Source organism: Amblyomma mixtum, chromosome 2 (genome assembly GCF_055824585.1).
Source record: "Amblyomma mixtum isolate Tamu chromosome 2, ASM5582458v1, whole genome shotgun sequence".
NCBI lineage: Eukaryota > Metazoa > Arthropoda > Arachnida > Ixodida > Ixodidae > Amblyomma > Amblyomma mixtum.
The window spans coordinates 185,638,281-185,657,694 of record NC_143013.1 but is presented as its reverse complement, the minus strand read 5'-3'; the positions used below and the strand labels follow the sequence as shown (position 1 = coordinate 185,657,694).

The window sequence follows — 19,414 nt, the reverse complement described above, 5'->3', positions numbered from 1 at the left end:
TACCGGGCGTCTCCCCCTGATAACCATGAAGGGTGCCGCGACCTAACAGGTTTAGCAGTGTATGCTGACAAACTCGAGCCATACAGAACAGCCAGAAAGGAGTACCCAACACAACACAAATCCCTCAATCAGTTAGAAGAGAACACCCTTAGGAGACTACAAACCACCACATACCCAACACCAGCTAAATTACACCAGTGGTACCCTACACTATACTTTCCCAGTGTCCACATTGTGGAGAGGTAGCTAACCTCTACCATGTGGTGTGGGCATGCCAATATAATCTCTTAGTTGACCCCATTCCCAACCCCTCGGAGGAGCAGTGGGAGGCTATTCTGCTCAGCGATGATCTTGACCGTCAGCACTGGCTGGTGGGGAGGGCCGGCGCAGCAGTAGCAGCCAGTGGTCTACCGGACTAGGCGGCCCACCCACATGTTCTCAGAATATTGAAGAAATAAAGATGTTTGTAACCAATCAATCAATCGCTTCAAAAGACAACCTAAATGTTGGGAGTCAAAAAAAAAAAACCTGCGATGGCGGCGCAACAGGCGGCCAGCTGAGTTTCGGTGTTTTTGGCTGCTTTGCAGCTATTTGTTCTGCGTGCCCGCATGCTTTAGTTATGTGCATCGATTTGCAAGGGCAGAGCAGCAGAGGCCCTCCAAGTGCCTAAGTGCTCCTCGGACGCAGTTCGTGCTACGGCAAGCAACTGCGAAGCGGAAATAGAGCTGTGTATAGGCAATGTTCAAGGCGCCCATGCCACTGAGGAAGAGTTTGACCGGCATACTGTGTTCGATTAAATTTTCGCTGCTTGGGCGAAGAGGAGTGCCGCCACTCACGTGATTCTTGTTTATTCTCAGGTGTGAAGTGGAATGCCCAGGTTTCGCCACCCATAACAAAGGAATCCAAAAAAGGTCTCCTTTTCGTCTCCATAAGGCCGAACAAATTCGCGGAAGGAGTCAACGCGTTGCCGTTGATGGTCGTTTGTGAGCATTCTCGGAGCCGATCTTGCGCGCGCCTTCCGATATTTCAACTTTGCTGTCAAAATCCTATGAATAGTGCTTCAAGAAACGCCAGGAACCAAAAGGCAGAGTTCGTCGAGTGTGATCCTCCGATGTTGCCTCATCATTTATTCGATCTCCCCGACTGCCTCTTCAGAAATTGACGGTCTCCCGCTTCTTTCTTCCTCGTGAATTTCAGTACCAGCTGCGAACTCCCTACACCGCTTTCGGACGTTTTTAACATGCATGCACGACTCTCCATACACTTCCGTCAGCTGGCAATGAATTTCGATTGGTGTAACGCCTTTGGGTTCAAAAATCGAATAACTGCGCGAACTTCGCGCCTGGCGGTAGCGACCAACGGGAGCTCCGTTTCAAATAGCTGCCGTGCCAAGACTGACAATCCCTTTCGCACTGAGTCATGGCTTGTTTGGAAGACGGGGAAAAATGAACACAACAGTACGGCAAGCACCCACGCAAATAGTTTCCCAGCGGCCGCAGCCCTTTGGATACCTTACTTTTGGGATTACCCTCGTATTACAGACTTACAGATTATTACAGAATACGCCCACACGTACCAGTCGCAACAAATCAGTCGTTACGGTGGCTCGGTAGTGAAAGTGACGCTGCCGACTCCTCGGCAGCAGGATTTTCTTGCCAGACCCGCTGGTAACGGCACCGGTAACAGCATTACCAATCACGCCATTTGTAATCCGCCCTACTTTCCCTGAAAAGGACCCTGAACCGGTGCCAGCGTCTGTACTCAAGCTAAAGCAGGCCACTGATGAGGGCCCTTCTTGCTCCCCATCGCCGTTAGAATCTTCAAAGAAGCCTGACACCACTGGCTCGGCCGCCAAACGCAAGATCGACGGGAGACCACCGCCCACAATCTCTTGCCTACAGCAGATTCATGTACCAACCACACTGCAGCATCATCAGCCGCCATCTAGCAAGCTGCCTATAGCCAGATCAGGCCCGCGGACGTGTCCCCGGTTGCTGCCACGGTGCCAAGGCCGCCTCCGATTGCCGCTACCTCGCCGGCACTGGGTCCACTGCGCAAGCTGACCCACCTTCTTGACCTACCATGGACCCTCGTCCCTCGCGTCACCACCCCTCGCCGTCCACCGAGAGCTCGTCCGCTATGCCACAGCCAGAGTCGCCCGCCTGATCCTCGCCCTCAGCTTCAGACCCTGGACACCCTCCACGACTCTTGACACATCCCGATTAATCGTCTAGGGGGGATGCAGGGGGGAGCACTGTACCGACCCGCGCGGCCGGCAGTGGCGAAATGCCGAAGAGGACGAGGGGTCACTGGCACACGCTAGAGAATGCCCTGGGACCTTGACTAGGGCCGGACGCTGCTACCGCTAACTCCTCTCCGGGAGCCCTCTAATAAATGCGGCCGCGGTCGCCTTCTAGGCGGCCTACACAAGGCCGTTGACATCCGGATGGCAGTAGTTTTCTTTCCGGCTGCTGCTAGGCAGCAGCGCAGCGCTCACCGCCAGCAATCACTGAGTACTTGTTTCCGTTTCCACCGCTTTACGTCACTTTCCCCTACTTCGTCATCAAAGAGTCCCGAGTTTGAATCAGAGCGGCGGGAAAAGTTTGTCAACTTCGTATCCAAATCTTTTAGAAATAAATGCATCGTTCGCAGCCGGACAAGCGTCAACAAAGCCACGAAATGCCGAACTATCGGATTTTAGTAACAAAAAAAACTTATAGCGTCGTCCTCGGTGTCCCTTTAACGTGCACTGACAGCGCACGGTACACGCGCCTCTAGAATTTCGCCTAAATCGAAATTCGACCGCCGCGGGCGGGATCGAAACCGCGTCTCTCGGGGCAGCAGCCGAGCGCCATAGCCACAGAGCCACCGCGGCGGGTCCAAGGAAAGAAGGGAGCCCCTTTATTTCTGCTCCAAGCAAAGGAGCACAAATAAATCGGTTCCTTTCATCGTTTTTGTGGAGTAACGGACTAGCGCCGCGTTTTAGGACGCTGAACATAGGCGTTCGAATCACCTCTGGAGAAATTTTTCATTGGATTTAGAAAACAGGACAATTCAATATCCATTTCCACTAGGACCATGTTACCTCTTAGGTTGCATTCTGAGATCGTTTTGAGCCGAAAACGCTGTTTAAACCATTCCGTCTAAATCGATTGCCTTTGTAGTTTTGTTACAACCAACAATTACAAGGCAGCAAATTCTTTGCTGACTCCCACGGAGGCGTGATAGCTTTACGAATACACTGTATAATACGACGCAACTAAAAAAACAGCAGCTGCTAACACTGAGGGCCAAGGTCTGCGACGTATTGTATTACTCAGCTGGCCAATGGCAATAATGAGCGAAATCAACTTTTTAATCCTTTACTATACTAATCCTTTTAATCCTTTACTATACTATACTAATTCTAGAGCTTATACTTTTTTTCTTGTGACTAGCTTTTTGTTTAGATAACAAGAAAAGTTGTAACGGGCTAATTTTTTGGTCGTGAAGGAAATCTGTGCGGTGGTCCTGAATGTGGGCTGAGCTGCACTGCAGACTTAAGTTGTATCCGGCTATTATATATTATCATCCCTACCATCAACCTGACTACGCCCGCTGTAGGGCAAAGGCTTCCCCCGTGCCTCTCCAATTAACCCTGTTCTTTGCCACCTGCGGCCACCGAATCCCCACGAACTTCTTAATCTCATCCGCCCACCTAACTTCCTGCCGTCCCTGCTAGGCATGCCTTGTCTTGATAACCACTCGGTTACCTTTAAGGACAGACGTTATCTTGCCTTCACATTACATACCCTGCCGAAGCCCACTTCTTCCTCTTGATTTCAACTAGGATATCATTAATCCATGTTTGTTCCCATTCTGACACGCGTCAGATCAATTGTCTTGTCATGTTATCGCAATTCTAGGCGCCGTCTGCTCGAGTGGATCTGTGGAATATTCCGGCAATATAGTCACTTGAGCACAGCTAGCCAACAGGACAAACCAACGGCCCCTTAACATGGGGTCCATTCTGCCGGCTGGTGGCACGTATGCTCCTAAAATGAATAGAACAGTACACTACCCTTTGTTGAAAATCTGCTAAGATCATGGCAACTTGTACAAAACTGTGTACACATGATGATAATTCATCATGTGTACACACATGATGAATTCCTCCAGTCGGGATACGACGCTTGGTCCCGATCGCTCACGTCTAAACTCACACAACACGAAAAGCAGATACAGCTCACAGAATCACAAACAGACGTGGAAAACCACCTTCTCCAGCTTTGGGAGGCCCGTCGCAGCCTCACGAAGCGATGGAAGAAACAGATACATAACAGACGCAAAAATAACCGCATCCTCGAACTCACACAACAGGCAGCGGATTATGCTACTCAGCTAGCCGACACTAACTGGGTGGACCGGTGCAACGCGGCTGCTCCCCAGATGTCTGGTCGCAACACGTAGCGCCTGTTCCGCGCTCTCATCGATCCAATACAAACACGCACGGAAGCCCAACGCCAATTACATAGGGCCTTGCACAACTTTACAGGAACGACAAAACAGCTACCGCACACGCTCAGGGATCGCTACCTGTGCACCACTAAGGACCCCCGGCAGGCGGCGTACTCGTATGCAGGCGAAGAGAACACGGAGCTGAACAAGCCTTTCCAACTCCACGACCTCCGGGCAGCCTTAAGCAAAATGAAGCGGAGCACTGCACCCCGGCGCGACAAGGTTACGGTCAAGCTCTTGGCCAACCTTCCCGACGCAGCCTACGCCGCGCTCCTCAAATACATCAATAGCATTTGGGACGGAGAGACTCCTCTCCCTCTCGATTGGAAATCGGCTCTCGTGACTTTTATTCCGAAGGCCGGCAAACCTATTGATGTGGAGAACCTTCCCCATCTCCCTCACGTCTTGTGTCGGCAAGCTGATGGAGACGATAGTGCGCGACAGACTCTCCGATTTTCTCGAAAAACAGCACACTTTCGTGGACACCATGTTCGGTTTTCGCCCTCACAAGTCTGCACAGCATATACTTCTGCAGCTTCACCACATCTTACATCCTGTCGAATGTCCCACAGCGACAGGATGGTCCTGGCCTTGGATCTTAAAGGCGCATTCGACAACGTCAAACACGAAGTGATCCTGGACCACGGTGGAAGAATATACTAGGTGTCTGAACGAGAGCGCCTTTCCAGCAGGCGATGTTGACGATCGTCGGCTCGTGTTTTCTGGGAGCGTCGTGAGATGGCGCTAGCAGATTGGGGGGTCAGCGGGCGTGTGGGCGGCGTGTGTGCCGGCGACTGCATTTGAAGGAGTGGTAGGGATCGCTGCGCTTGTTTTTGGGCCACGTGTCTTTTTTTGCCCATTATATTTTCCGTCATATACTGCTGTGTATTGTGTGATGGGCAAAAGCTGTTTCGTTCCTCCCTGTTGATGACAAGCGTAGCATATTTGTCTTTTCGGATGCTCCGCATCTTATGAAGTGTGAGCGCAACTGTCTGCATTCCCAAAAGGTTCTAAACTTTCCTTGTGGCCGTGTCCAATGGGCACACTATGATAAGCTTTTTGTTCAAGACCAAAAGCAGCCTGGACACTTGCGTGTTTGCCACAAGCTCACATATGCCCATATTAATTCGTCGAACACGGAGAAGATGCGCGTAAAACTCGCTACCCAGCTGTTCAGTCGAATTATGGCCAGCGGGCTGGAGTTTTACTCGTAAAGGAAAACAGTGGGACTGGAGAATGTTAAAGGCACGGTAGAATTCGCCTTGAAATTTAACAATCTGTTTGACGCACTCAATCGCAATCATCCCAAAGAAGGCATCAGTGCAGGCAGCAAAGATCTCAGAGTTCTCGCCTCCTTCTTGTACTGGCTCAACAAGTGGGAGGGGGAAGTGGTGGCCGGAAGGATATCTCCCGATCATTTTCTGACAAAGCAGACTATAGCAGGCTTGCGTGTCAGTTTTGTCAGCTTACAAGATATTTGCTCAAACAGCGTGGCTTCAAGTACGTACTGACTGGAAAATTTAACCAGGATGTATTAGAGCGTTTTTTTTTTTTGGGGGGGGGGGACAATCCACCAAGCAGGCGGTCAGAATGACCATCCCTCCTGACCCACATTTCTTCAGCTATATAATATGCTTTCAGTGTATAGCCTGATCAAACCACCCAAGCTTGGGAACTGCGAGGTAGAGCAAGCTCGGGAAACGCATATGCTTACGTTGGCTGATCTAAAGCTTGCGTTTCAAATGGACGGAAAACAAGAGACTCGTCTTCAGCAGCTAAAATGCAAACTGAATGGATTGGTTGCCGCGGAGGTTGAGTGTGATGAAGCGTTTGGTGAGGTATGTGCAGAGCCAGAGGTTGCTCACTGCATTGTGTATTACCTGGCTGGGTTTATGTGCAGAAAAATGTTGAAGGGCTCAACCTGCCCCGCATGACGACAGAGCCTTGATGAAGAAACTGAGGTCCGTGCTCAGCCTGAAAGCACACTTGTGCAATGTAAGACAAGAGGTGGGCTCCTGCACCCAAATCTCAGGATTTTTTCTTTGCTGCAGATCGCTGAAAAAGAATTTCAGCAAAATGCCACACACATGCGCATGAGGTAACAATTGAAGCTATGCTAGCAAAGCATACATTCTCGTTCCATGTGAGGAGCATAAAGAAGATATGATGGCAAATTTGTTGCACTATTACATTGCTATGCGAATGACGCAGGTCTGCAAACAGACAAAAATTGACTCGAAAGCGAAAATGCAACATCTTAGGAAGCTTTCAAAGCTTGTCTAGAATGCCAAACACCTTGAAAAGCACTGCAGTCCTGAATTTAGGTTTGGTTTGGTTTATTGGGGTTTAACGTCCCAAAGCAACTCAGCCTATGAGGGACGCCGTAGTGAAGGGCTCCGGAAATTTTGACCACCCGAGGCACTGACATCGCTCAGCACACGGGCCTCTGGAATTTCGCTTTCATCGAAATTCGGCCTCCGATGTGATATTGTGTTGGCGACGTCTGCATGAATGTGAAAAATAAAATCTGTCTTGTTTTGTAGCCGGTTGTTTTATGAGACATTTCGAGAGCACGGCCTTCAAACTTTACTTCGCGTGCCTGTACGCTTGTGGCGGCAAAGCACAGGTGGAGACAGTGCATTTCGGGAACACGCGGCAGCCCGCAGTTTGCGTGGGGCCACTATTTTCGCGCAGATATGAAATTGGAAAGCGAGCACCTACGTGAGCAATAATGCCCGACACAAAACCGAGCAGGAACCAACGATCACCTTCCGTTATCGGGAGCTATCGTATTCGACATGCGCGACTAGGATTTCTTGACATCTTAATAGCGCGTGTTTGGAAATTTCTTTCTAAGAATTCTGCATTCCGCACAAGCCAGATTGTTTTGCGTTTGTACAAGCTGAGCACTAGTAAACACGCGGGCGATTCCACTCTGGTCGATATATTGGACGTTTACGTATCACAGCACGCTTAGGTATGAATAGCATTTCTAAGCTGAAATAATCATGAGCATATACCTAAGCTTGCTTACAAAGGCTTGCCGGACGATTAGTCTAGTACACAGACATATATCGGGCAATTTACTGGTCATTCTTACGCGCGTGCCAAAGTTTGTGGAGGTCCGTGCGCCGCGTCGGGTGCTACGGTTGACCCCCCAACGATCCACGCCATCTGCCGAGAGAGGCGTAAACTACGATCAAAAAAGTCGCCGGCGCGGCAGCCGCGTTCAGACACCTAGTCTGTTTCTTCCACCGTGTCCTGGACCACCTCAGTAACACCAACTGTGGCCACTGTTGTGTTTCTACCCCCCCCCCCCCTAACTCTCTTTGTGTGTTCCCCTCACACCTGTCTCCACTTAGGCCATGCCCAGATGCAGTGCGTGATTCTGCGCAAGGGGTCTTTTTTCATGCACGCGCTGCCATGCAACCTCATGACAGGTGGAACCGAACACGAGGGACGTATTCAACTCCTGGAACCCTGGTACCACCACTTCTGCCTAACTGCCACGACGTGCTTTCCGGAGTTCTCCTTAGTCGGCACCCAACGCAGCAGTATTGACCCTCCGACTTTGTGTGTGTGCATCTGTCAGGGTAACAATGACTCAAACGCCTGCTGCCACCTGCGGAGACGAGCGTCTGCCATTCATACCGCACCTCGCTTTTGTCAACAGCGCGGTGAAGACGCTGCAGGTGCTCGCATTTGGGGCCTTTCCTTGGAACAAGATATGGAATCCATCTGGCCGGAAACGACTAGCCCGTCAACAGGCTCTTATGGACATTTCCGAGTATCCAAGGGCCTCAGCGGATGAAGCGAGGCGACGCTTCAGGTGTTCGCCCTTGGCGTTTCCTCGAAACAAGATATGGAATCCACCTGGCCTGACGGGCCACTTCAGGGTATCCAGGGGCCTCAGCCGAGGAAGACGACGAAGCGGTGAACGACCTTGGAGCACCCGGACAAAGTCCCTACGATTGGTTGAAAAAGGCGGGAAGATCTCGGGAGGGTCTATTTAAAGTGCTCGACACGTTCATCGAGGAGCCATTCCCGGAGCGACTCCCTGAGCGATTCCCTCAACGTTTCCCCTGAGACTTCTCAGTTTTTACCTTGTTTGTCATTTTTGTAAATAATCATGTAATTATGTAAATACAGTTTTTCCTTTACTTCCCCCCGACACCCCGTCTCCGGCCCACGCTCCTTCCTCCTTCGGCACTGCGGCGGTGCTCCTGGACCCGATGCCTGGTGGGACACGCTACTAGCTCGGCAAAACATATCAACTGGTTGGCAGCGGCGGGATCGTCCACGCTTGGTCCTGGCTTCAGCAGTGGTGAGCGCCAGGCTGATAACTCTGGAAATTTATCAGTACCTTTAGATTAATCTTCTGCACGTGCTCGCTAAAGCATTTCACGTAGGAGCTTATTGTTGAAAGTCCTCGTTCGGAAGTTTCCATGGGTTTGAGTAAACTAAAGAAGCCAGATTTGATTTTGTTGTGTGAAGAGCTGGGTATTGAGGTCGGGAAAGGTCGCAGAAAGCCGCAGCTGATTGAGGCTATTGAGGAGTGTGGTGTCGAGGACGACGAAATTTCGGAGTCCTGGGAGATCATTCAAGAGGGGATCAGGAAGGCTAAGGAGGAGGCTGACAGGGTTGAAAAAGAGCGCAAGGAGGAGGCCAACAGGGTAGAAAAAGAACGCCTTTCCCAAAAGGAAGCAGCTAACGAGGAGACCGACAGGGTTGAAAAAGAACGCCTTTACCGCAAGGAAGCCGCTATGGAGGAGGCTGACAGGTTAGACAAAGAACTTGCTCTGAAGCGTTTAGAGTTGCAAATTGCGGAGGCAAAGCGCACCGAGAATAATTCGACCAATATTCAGGTGGTCTCGACACCTGGAAAAATCAAAATCAAAGATCTTCTACAGCCTTACAAAGCAAATGAGGACATCGGGTTGTTCCTCGTAAACTTCGAGAGGGTTTGTGAGAAAGAAGGAGTACAACGAGAGACCTGGCCGCAGAAAATATTGCATGTGCTGCCTTGTGAATCGGCCGAAATTATTGCCAGGTTGTCGAAAGAAGATGCTGATAACTATGACAAAGTAAAAGCAGCGCTTCTCAAGAAATACCGACTGTCAGCGGATGGATTCCGGCGCCGTTTTAGAGATGCCAGGCGGAAACACGGCGAGACGTTCCAAGAGTTCTCATACAAGTTAAAAGCCGATCTCATTGAGTGGCTTAAAGCGGAGGAGCCTTATGAGAGTCGCGACATGGTCATTGAAGCAGTCTGCTTCGAACAGCTTTATGGTTCTCTGGGGGAGGAAATGCGCTTGTGGGTGCAAGACAGGCCAGATAAAAAGACTGTAGAGCGCGCGGCAGAACTTGCTGATGAGTTTGTGGCCCGTCGGGAATCTGAAAGAGCACGTGTTCGGCCCATGTCTCAATCTGACAAAGATAGTCGGGCGCGTTTTCCAGCAAATGAGTGGACTAAGAAATCAGCGAGAAACATGTCGTCGAATAGTCCTCCCGCACCCAAAAACAAAGATGCTAGAAACAAGGAACACGCTAAGAACGAAAAGGCTTTTGAAGCCAAAAAGCCGATCGTGTGTTTCCGGTGCTGAGAGCCCGGATACCTCTCGACCGGCTGCCGTAAGACAAAACTTATCTTCTCATTTCTGGATAACGAGGACGACAACTTCCGATTGTTGCAGCCCTATCTACGGGACCTAAAGGTTAACGGAAAACCATGCAAACTTCTCCGCGACTCCGCTGCAACGATGGACGTTGTCCGGCCAGAGTATGTTAAGCCAGGAGAATTTACAGGTGAATGTGCCTGGATACGGCAGGTAGTGGAGGAGAATAGCGTATGCTTGCCCATCGCCCGCGTCGCAATCGAAGGACCATTCGGGTTGCTTCACACCGAAGCAGCAGTGTCACAAAACCTGCCCAAGCAGTATCCGTACATTTTTTATAATCGCTCGGATATGCTGCTCAGAGAAAAGGGCCTCAGTTTTGGGGATCACGCTGTCCAGGCTCTCACTCATGCAAAGGCTCGAGAAATCGCAGCGCAAGCAAAGCGCCTGGAGGAAGAGGGCAGGAATGAAACTTTGATCCAAGAGCATGTCCACAATGACGAGCCAGACCAGGACTTAATCACTTCTGGCACAGGGGTAATAAGCACCGATAGTAGTGCTGGCTACGGTGAGTCTTCCGAATCAAGCGCAAGTGATGAGCTGGGGCTAGGAGAGGGATTGAATACGAATCTAGTGTTGCCCCACTCGGATGGCTTTCTCGAACTCCTTCGTGTGGACAGAGAAACGTTCGCCGCTGAGCAAGAGAAAGACCAAACTGCAAAACTTGAGTCACCAAAGTGACATAGGTGTGTCACGGAAGAGCCTAACTTTCCAGCGCCGTTCTGGCCTACTATACCGCCAGTATCAGGATAAGAAAGGTATCCAACACGACCAACTTGTTGTCCCAACTAAGTATCGAGCTCAAATTCTCGGCCTCTCTCATGGAAAAGGTTGGGCCCGTCATTTGGGAATTAAAAAGACCAAAGAAAGATTGTTGAGAGAATTTTATTGGCCCGGATGCTTCAAAGACGCGGAAAAGTTTGTCCAGACTTGCGACACTTGTCAAAGGATTGGGAAGTCACATGAGATGAGAAAAGCACCAATGAAACTGGTTCCCATAATCACCGAGCCTTTCCGTCGTGTTGTTGTTGATGTGGTGGGGCCCTTGCCGGTGACTACGTCTGGTTACAAGTACATTCTCACCATAATTTGCCCGGCTACCAAGTTCCCGGAAGCTGTACCACTGAAACAAATCAACACGGTTGAGGTAGTTGAGGCACTGCTTTCGGTGTTTGCCCGGGTCGGATTTCCGGCCGAACTACAGAGTGATCAGGGCAGCGTTTTCACCAGTGCTCTGACGACTACTTTCCTCGAGAGGTGCGGCATTCGCATTGTTCATAGTTCGGTGCGGCACCCGCAAAGCAACAGTGTGGAGGCATGGCATTCTGTGCTAAAGAGAGCGCTGAGGGCTTTGTGTTATGAACATAAAAGAGACTGGGAGGCTTGTTTGCCTGCTACAATGTTTGCATTGAGGTCAGTGCCTCACGAAGCCACCGGTTTTAGCCCAGCAGAGTTGGTTTATGGCCGATCCCTGCGGTCCTCGCTACAGATGCTCCGCGAGGCATGGGAAGGGCGCGGAGAGGATCCCACTTTCGTAGAGTACGTCTTGCAGCTGTTAGAACGCCTTCAGTCATGTCGCGAGCTGGCAGAGGCCAACCTGAAATCCGCTCAGGGACGAGCAAAACTTTATTACGACCGGAACGCCAGAAAAAGAACTTTCGCCGTTGGAGACAAAGTTCTTTTGCTTAGTGCCTAACGAAAGAACAAACTAGAGGTGCTGTGATAGGGTCCCACCGAAGTGATACAGAAGCTTTCCGACACTAACTATGCTGTTAGAATTCCTGGCAGACGCAAAGAAGTACGCATCTATCACACTAATTTAATGAAGCCGTACCGAGAGAGAGAAGCTGTTGTACACCTGGCTCTGAATGTGCCTGAGGAACTGGAGACTGAGATTTTTTCCCGGTGTCCGCGTTAGATTCCGCACTCGAAGGGCTTTGTGAGAAGTTAGCAGTGATCCCACGCTAGACGATAATCAGCGAAGGGACCTGGTAGCTATTCTGCGAGAGTTCGGCGACCGTTTTGTAGACCAGCCCGGGAGAACGAGCTTGATGGAACATGGCATAGAGTTAACTTCTAACGAGCCTGTTCGGTGCAGACCCTACCGTGTCTCGCCTAGGCAGAAAGAGACACTGGCAACAGAGATACAGCGGATGCTAGACTCAGGACTGATAGTGCCGTCGGAGAGTGAGTACACATCCCCGATCATATTAGTTGAAGCGCTCGGTAAAGATCCCCGGCCCTGTATCGACTATCATGGTCTCAATGAAATCACTCGAGATCAGAGCTACCCGATTCCAAACCTGGAGGAGAGGGTCGAGACCATAAGTAGCGCTCAGTATGTCTCTACGCTAGATCTCACTAGAGGGTACTGGTAGGTGCCTCTGACTGAGCAGGCGAGCCGATTTGCCACCTTTATTTCCCCCTTGGGAACGTTTCGCCCTCTTGTCCTTACCTTTGGCCTCAAAAACGCGCAGTTTTGTTTTTCCCGGCTTATGTACCGGGTCCTGCAGTGCATGCATGACTACGCACTTCCGTATTTGGATGACATAGCTGCCTACTCAAAGAGCTGGGAGGAACACTTGTACCATCTAAAAGAAGTGTTGACACGGTTGCGAGAGGCCGGCTTGACCGTCAGGGCTACGAAATGTCAACTTGGGAGAGCGGAAGTTACCTATTTGGGCCATGTCGTCGGACGCGGTTACCGGCGTCCGCTAGAACTAAAAGTAGCGGCGATATCTGAATATCCCAGGCCAGGCACCAAAACAGACATTCGTTCTTTCCTCGGGCTAACCGGGTACTACCAACATTATATCCGAAACTTTTCCGAGCTCGCGAGCCCCCTCACCGACAGCTTGAGAAAGAGCGAACCTGTGAAAGTCGTGTGGGACCTCCCCAAGGAACGCTCATTTCTTGCCCTCAAGGCAGCCTTGACTAGCCAGCCCGTTTTACGAGCCCCTGACTACGAACGGTCTTTTGTTCTGCAGTGCGATGCCAGCTACCGCGGTATGGGAGCCGTCCTCAGTCAACAGGCCGAAAACGGAGGAACACCCCGTAGTATTTTTTAGTAGGAAGCTAACGCTACGCGAGCAGGCGTACAGTATGTCGGAGAAGGAATGCGCCTGTCTGGTATGGGCAATCCAGAAGTTACAGTGTTACCTGGCAGGATCTCGGTTTACTGTGGAAACCGACCACTGCCCTTTGACCTGGCTTCGGAACATGTCAGCTAAAAACGGTAGACTCCTTCGTTGGAGCCTGGCGTTACAGGAGCACTCATTTGACGTGCGTTACAAAAAGGGACGAGATAATGGCAACGCTGATGGCCTCAGCCGAAGCTTTCCCGTATAATGCCCTTTCCTGACTCCCCAGACGTTAATCCGCTAGGCAAATTTGTATTTTTTTTTGCTTTAACGGAATCATGTCTTGTCTGTTTTGTTTGTGTGTTCAGCAGCTCCACCTTCTCTTTATGCTCTGACGGGAGGTGGCTTTCTGTGACATAAACCGTGCTACGGCACCCCCCAAAATTTTAGAAAATTTTTCCTCCCTTTTGGCTAAACAGGCTCTGTGTATTCTGGTTTGGTCAAACTTGGAAACTTTCGGAGGAGGACGCAAAATTTCACGCGAAAGCTCATATACTCGAAGGAGGTTTTGTTGACCGCAGACAGCTTGGCAGGTCTTAAAGTTGGTTTGGCGCTTTCTGCTTGTTGGGCTTTGGACTTTGCTGGTTGAGACCGTTACAGCTGTCAACGAAGCAAGAAGAACCTTTGGGCCCAGTTGTGACCAAAAGCCGGACGGACACAACTCCAGGTCTCTGCGCGCAGCAGCGTTGGCTGCAACCACTACGAGACCTCTTCGGGCGGCGGACGTGCTGTTGTGTTTCTACCCCCCCCCCCCCCCCCTAACTCTCTTTGTGTGAACCCGTCACACCTGTCTCCACTTAGGCCATGCCCAGATGCAGTGCGCGATTCTGCGAAAGGGGTCTTTTTTCATGCACGCGCTCCCATGCAACCTCATGACAGGTGGAACCGAACACGATGGACGTATTCAGCTCCTGGATTCCTGGTACCACCACTTCTGCCTAACTGCCACGACGTGTTTTCCGGAGTTCCCCTTAGTCGGCACCCAACGCAGCAGTATTGACCCTGCGAATTTTTGTGTGTGCATCTGTCAGGGTAACAATGACTCAAACGCCTCCTGCCACCTGCGGAGACGAGCGTCTGCCATTCAACCGCGCCTCGCTCTCTTGTCAACAGCGGGGTGACGACGCTGCTGGTGTTCGCCTTTGGGCCATTTCCTTGGAACAAGATATGGAATCCACCTGGCCGGAAACGACTAGCCCGTCAACAGGCTCTTCTGGACATTTCCGAGTATCCAAGGGCCTCAGCGGATGAAGCGAGGTGACGACGCTTCAGGTGTTCGCCCTTGACGTTTCCTCGAAACAAGATATGGAATCCACCTGGCCTGACGGGCCACTTCAGGGTATCCAGGGGCCTCAGCCGAGGAAGACGACGAAGCGGTGAACGACCTTGAAGCACCCGGACGAAGTCCCTACGATTGGTTGAAAAAGGCGGGAACGTTCATCGTTCAACGTTCATCGCTCGGACGTTCATCGAGGAGCCATTCCCGGAGCGACTCCCTGAGCGATTCCCTCAACGTTTGCCTGAGACTTTTCAGTTTTTACGTTGTTTGTCATTTTTGTAAATAATCATGTAATTATGTAAATACAGTTTTTCCTGCACTTCCCTCCGACTCCCCGTCTCCGGCCCACGCTCCTTCCTCCTTCGGCACTGCGGCGGTGCTCCTGGACCCGATGCCTGTTGGGACACGCTACTAGCACAGCAAAACATATTACCACAAAACATTCAACTACATAAAACAATTTCTTACAGACCGTCAAGCCAACATACGCATACAAGATGCGGAACACGGGCCATACACCATCGGCTCATGGGGAACACCTCAAGGCGCGGTCCTGTCTCCCCTCCTCTTCAATTTGGCAATGCTCCATCTTCCCTCCAAATTGTCTTCTTTGCCGGGGATACATCACGCTCTTTATGCGGATGACATTACAATCTAGGCCACGCAAGGTAACCCGGGCCACATGCAATCCTGCCTGCAAGCAGCGGCGACCCTAGTCGACGACTACGCGGCCTACTGCGGACTCCAGTGCGCCCCATCTAAATCAGAATTTGTGCACATACGTCCCTCCCCTCGGGACACAACACCGCTTTGCATCAGTCTCCCCTCGGGACCAATCCGGGAGTCCAAGGAGATCCGCGTCCTTGGTCTCTTCATACACCATCAACGCAGGGTCGACACTACCCTAGCCAAACTTCGCACAGTGGGAGACCAGGTGGGCGCATTGGTCCGCCGGGTCTCCAACAAGCAGGGCGGATCACGAAGCAAGGATGCACTGAGGCTTGCCCATGCTTTCGTAACGAGTAGAATTCTCTACTGAACCCCCTACTTGCACCTGCGCGAACATGATAATGACCAACTGGAGGTCATCCTCCGGAAAGTCATCAAGCGGGCTCTCGACCTCCCGGTCACCACGTCCAACCAGCGACTTCTGGCGTTGGGCGTGGTAAACACATTCCGGGAGCTTCGAGACGCCCACTTAGTCAACCAATACACGCGTCTTGCACAGACCACATCCGGTCGCCGCCTCTTGGAGCGGCTACACATCAAACACGACTACCATACTGAGGAAAGGGAGAGAGTGCCAGAACCCTGGAGACGCGCCCTCCAGGTCCGACGCCTTCCCCGCAACATGTCCAGAGAAGACCATAGCAGTCGTCGCCAGGCGCGCGCGGAAGCGTTGGCGCGATACTATGGTAACCAACAACATGTGTATTACGTGGACGTTGCCGGCTCACACCACGGGGTGTGGTACACGGCTGCAGGCGTACACAGCACAAACACAGTTAACGGGCTCACTTTCAAAGCCTACAGTGCAACACACGCGGAGGAGATTGCCATTGCTCTGGCTCTCACTACTCCCAAGTCGAAACACATCATCACCGGCTCGCGAGGGGCCTGTCGGAACTATAAGTTGGGCTGGGGCCCCCCGCTTGCCTGGCGCATATTAGAATATAGCTGCCGATGCGAAGATCAAACTCCACGCAACCTGATTTGGGCCCCCGGTCCCCAGGCCCCCAGGGAAACGAACAGGCCGATCAGTCCGCCCGCGCACTCTCTCCCCGGGCTATGTCCCTGTCCTTGGACGCCTACTCCCAATCAGACAATCTGGCCCTTACATTCAAAAGCATCACCAATTACAACAAGGAGGAGCACCGGCGCTATACGGCCCCTTGTAAGGGGCTGGATCGCGCTGACGAGCGCCTCCTCATCAAAATTCTTACTAACACTGTACTGTGCCCGGCGGTACTTAAACATTTCAACGCATCCTTTGATGGCCCATGCCAGTTCTGTGGGGAGGTGGCTGACACCTTCCACATGGTTTGGGCGTGTCAATCAAACCCATCTATCCCCCCCAACCCCACCAGAGAGGACTGGGAGGCGGCCCTGCTCGGCTGTCAGGACCTAAAGACCCACAAGGCCTTAGTTCACCGGACGCGGGCGGCGTTGCTTGCCAATGGGGCCCCGGAATAGGGGCTCCACCTAGTGTTAGGGGAAAGGGCCAATAGGGCCTACCCCAATCATCTCTCTGTAAATATTTATTGCACTATAAATGTTTTTCACCACCACCACCACCACCACCTCGGACACCCGTCAGCAGTTCACCAGCAAGTGTTCGCGAGCGGTACCTGATAGCTGCGAACAGAGCCCGGCGTCCCCAGCGCAGGCACCAGGTAGTAGAGGTAGAAGGCGTAGCAGGACGCCCCCAACGCTGCCAGGCAGAGGAGCAGCAGAGACAGGTGGCCCACCGCTTGCACCGTGGTCACCGGAGGCAGTTCCTGCTCCGCCCCGGAATGGTCCTTGCGGGAGGGCTTGCGGGTGCCCGAGGGCGCCCGCCGCCCCTTGCTTGGCTGCGGCATGGTTGTCCAGTAGCGCTTCTTCGGTGCCTGCTTCTTCTTCTTCTACTACTACTGCCGCAACACACAGCCGCGTGAAAATCCTCTCCGCTCCGTTGCGTTTTCCTTCTGTCAGGCGCACAGAACTGAACACGCCTCCAAGCTAGTTTCTGACGTTTCTGGACGGCGATTTTGGCTCAAAATCACCTCAGTGCCTATCAAAAAACCTACACACGCCTAGAGGTGACTGTATACGATTTTTGTTTTCAGTTACTGCTTGGTGTAAAGAAGACAAGAAACTGTTAAAGTGAGCAAACGGATACGAACTGCTCTTCACGGCGTTAAACAAACGCAGGACTGTATCATGGCGCCATAAAACTGTTGGAAACGTGGGCTTTTAAAAATCGTTTTATCACTTCCCATAAGATTTGCCCTGCTTGTCCCTTGGTGGCACTCATTAACGATACGGTTCGGAACGGTACGGAGCGGAACGGTATAGGAATTAGCCCCAGCTGCGAATGCGCAGAACCGAGGGACGCCACAGGAGAGGGGGAAAAAACCGAACAAGCAAAGACAAACAGTGCACAAGGAAACTCTCATTTCTCGGTGGACGCCCGAACCGGGCCGTAAGGGAAGGAAAATGAAAAGAAAATTGGTTTTAAGAAAAGGAAACGTGTCTGTCTCTCTCATCGGTAAGGGCCTTAGGGAAAATTAAATGAAATGAAAATTGGTTTTAAGGAAAGGAAAGGCATGTCTCTCATATCCTGGTGTACACCCGAAAGGAATTCACCTTACAGTACATGTCTCTAAGGCAACCTTCTAAGACAGCACCGTCTTCACTACACGCGCGGCTCCTCCTCCGCCTCGCAGCAGCTTTTCGCTGCGAGATATCCAGGCTTAACCTTAGCTAAGCCACAGCCAATTTTTTCTGAGAACCCCGTTTGAGGCAGCTGGTCAATGTTCGTTGCAAGTGGATGGATGGATGGAAACAACTTTATTACACAAAAAAAGAAATGAATTATATATATATATATATATATATATATATATATCTTTAACGCTGCTTCATTTGAGATTGCCACTATAGTTTAGGGATATTATATATATTAATATCTGATTTATCCAAACGGTGTTGCGTTGCAAGAAACTGCTGGCCTGTGGGCCCGCGAGCTCCGGAAACTGTGTCGCGAGCGTTCCGACCCATTCTCGGCGTCGCAGAGTGCCGGCCTCGTCGCGGACGCGGGTCTCATGTTCGTCGTTCGAAAACGAGAACGTAAAAGCCGAGGGACGCGAACACGTGGACACGGCGTTCGAGAACATGACCGTCAGCGCCAAGGGACGCTTCCTCCCGAGAACGCGCTGCTTGGTCTCGTGGGCACGGCGTTCGAGGGAGCACCAGAGAACGCACGGGAGTCAACGAGGAGAGTCGTCCTGCAGCAGCGGAAGCGAGCAGCTGCTCGGAGAGCCAGCCAGTACCTTCCAAGGGCCTGGGGCCCTCTTTTCTTTTCAGTCACATTTTCTTAATAAAGACCCATTTCCCAGCCTTCACCGAGTCCACAGCCAGTACCTCGCAACAAAGGGAAAAAAAAGGGAAAGAAAATGCGCGCTGATTAGCGCATTGGAATTCATTCCTTATTATAGGCTTTGTATTACGTAATCTATGAAACGAGCTCAAAAAAAAAATCTCTGCCTCTCCCGTAACTGAGAGTAGAGTAAGCATGAAATGTTTACGGGCATAACACATTGGATGAAGATGGTACTACTGAATTGGGTCTAGTGTTCAACACACCACACCACACGTACTGTGCACTGGTCCATGTGGGCCCAATCGTTTCCTGTGAGTGTCTGGGGAATCTCTTCCGCCCTGCCTCGTCTTTGCCTTTCATCTTTGCAATCGTTGTTTTCTTTCCTCGGTTATTTGTACTACTTTGCCTATTTGACTCTGGTGTACGTCATCACTGGATTACGTCGCACATAATTGATGACCAAGCAATGACCAATTTCAAATTAGTGACTAATTATTGATTAATGACTAAATACTAATTAAGTGGTAATTAATGACACTTAAGCTTCGCCTTAAGGAGTGGAACGCGACAGCGTGTTGTAGTGCTGCCAGGCAGTCCACGGAACGCCACCGCCCGTTAGGCGCGGTGCCTTGCATTTTGAACGCGACGCTTTTTGAGGAAAGGAAATGGAGCAGTAATTCTCTGTCATCTCGGTGGACACCCGAATCGCACCGTAAAGGAAGGGAGGAACGTCACCTCCCGT

General features: G+C 51.3%; 1 protein-coding gene across 1 annotated transcript in view; it reads right to left on the bottom strand.

Moving 5' to 3' along the window:
* The window catches only part of LOC149361821 (heparanase), a 44,960-nt gene extending 27,790 nt beyond the window's left edge, over positions 1-17,170 (bottom strand). Inside the window, exon 1 of the mRNA XM_089569595.1 lies at positions 16,940-17,170. Coding sequence (XP_089425721.1) covers positions 16,940-17,170 — 231 coding nt within the window. The remainder of the gene's footprint in view (positions 1-16,939) is intronic.
* Positions 17,171-19,414: the final 2,244 nt, after the last annotated feature.